General features: G+C 54.2%; 1 protein-coding gene across 1 annotated transcript; it reads right to left on the bottom strand.

The window, feature by feature from the left end:
• Positions 1 to 400: 400 nt before the first annotated feature.
• On the bottom strand, positions 401 to 1,341 carry TRAVEDRAFT_36405 (uncharacterized protein; the record flags this gene model as incomplete). The annotated part of the gene is made up of 2 exons (XM_008038021.1): positions 401 to 1,220; positions 1,295 to 1,341. 2 exons carry the CDS (start codon positions 1,339 to 1,341, stop codon positions 401 to 403), a joined length of 867 nt encoding a protein of 288 aa, XP_008036212.1.

Raw genomic sequence — 1,341 nt, 5'->3', positions numbered from 1 at the left:
CGACATCCAACAACAATTCATACTGGATAATGATCAGGACGATGCGCACCTGGAGCGGTCTCGGTCCCCGATGATGAGCAGCGGTCCTACTCTCGTTATTATGTGACTCCGCGCGAGGTAGGGGTCAACGCATGTTTGACCAACAATGACATGAATCAAGTCGACGCTGTCCAAGAGCTACAACATAAATCTTGAGACCTATAGCCAGAGAAAACGAAAGGTGAAAGCTTGCTGCATAGTTCCATCCGACTCACATACAAGGCAAAGCGTCTATCGTACCCTACAGTTGCAACTACCTATGTAGAAGTCTATTCCACGCCTTCAAGTCGTCAGTACAGACTTGCTCAACTCATACGCATACACGCACCATTTTCAGTATTACTTGCCGTGCTATCCAGGCTCACTGGATGAAGAAACGCGTCCATAGTTCTTCCGGTTGAAGGTCAGTCTTCATGAGCTTCCTCGGGACCATCGGGGCTGCCCGTCCCCAGTTCCAGTCAGGGAACGGCTCCCATCCCCACTCCTTCTTCTTCTTGCGAACGAGGGTGCCCACGTCGGGCCAAGGACGACCCTCGTGTTCCCCGCTGGACGGGCGCATCACGAGCCCGGCGGACATGAGAAAGACACACAGCGTCCTGACGTCCTCAAAGACGGCGCGTGTCTCCTCATCAAGTGTGCCGCCCCGATCGTGTGGCAAGCGGGTCACAATGACGGGCTGGAGGCGCAGGACTGGGGATTGCTTGATGAGGAATATCCCGGGCAATGCGCCGATGCATGCGGGATTGGCTCCGGTATCCAAAACCGCCGCCGCCGCCACGTTCCGACAGCCTGATACCGCATCCTCCCAGTCGAAGGTGCCCTGTGTACCAGGGGGGTGATGATCATCGAAGAGCTCGGCCTTAGACATAGATAGCGCATTGACTAGATGGAAGCCCGTTGCCGGACTGTCGACTGGTGTGCCGCTGATTAAGGAGGCCACGAACTGAGGCATCGGTGCTAAGGCGAAGACGATTGTCCGAGGAGTATCGGAGAAGTGAAGAGAGTGGCCGCCTTGCAAGCACGCAGTGGCAGTTGCTATGACGTTGATCTCGTATTGGTGAGTCACTATCCAGACGAATAGGGCGTTGTCAAAGGCAGCTACAGAGTCGGAAGGGATTGGTAGGTTGATGCCGTCGTCAATCGGAGGTTCCAACTCCTTCCACTTCGCGCGACATGAAACCCTAGGTCACGGTGAGAACGAGCAAGCATGGATGCTCAAAAAGAGATGTTACGAATATCAAATGCACATACTCACTTGTGGGTAGACCATGCCTGTTTCTGACACTCCTTGCTGCAATACAT

This window comes from Trametes versicolor, assembly GCF_000271585.1.
Source record: "Trametes versicolor FP-101664 SS1 unplaced genomic scaffold TRAVEscaffold_4, whole genome shotgun sequence".
NCBI classification, from domain to species: Eukaryota; Fungi; Basidiomycota; class Agaricomycetes; order Polyporales; family Polyporaceae; genus Trametes; species Trametes versicolor.
Note: the sequence above shows the minus strand (reverse complement) of the source record. Positions and strands in the feature narration are given on the sequence as shown.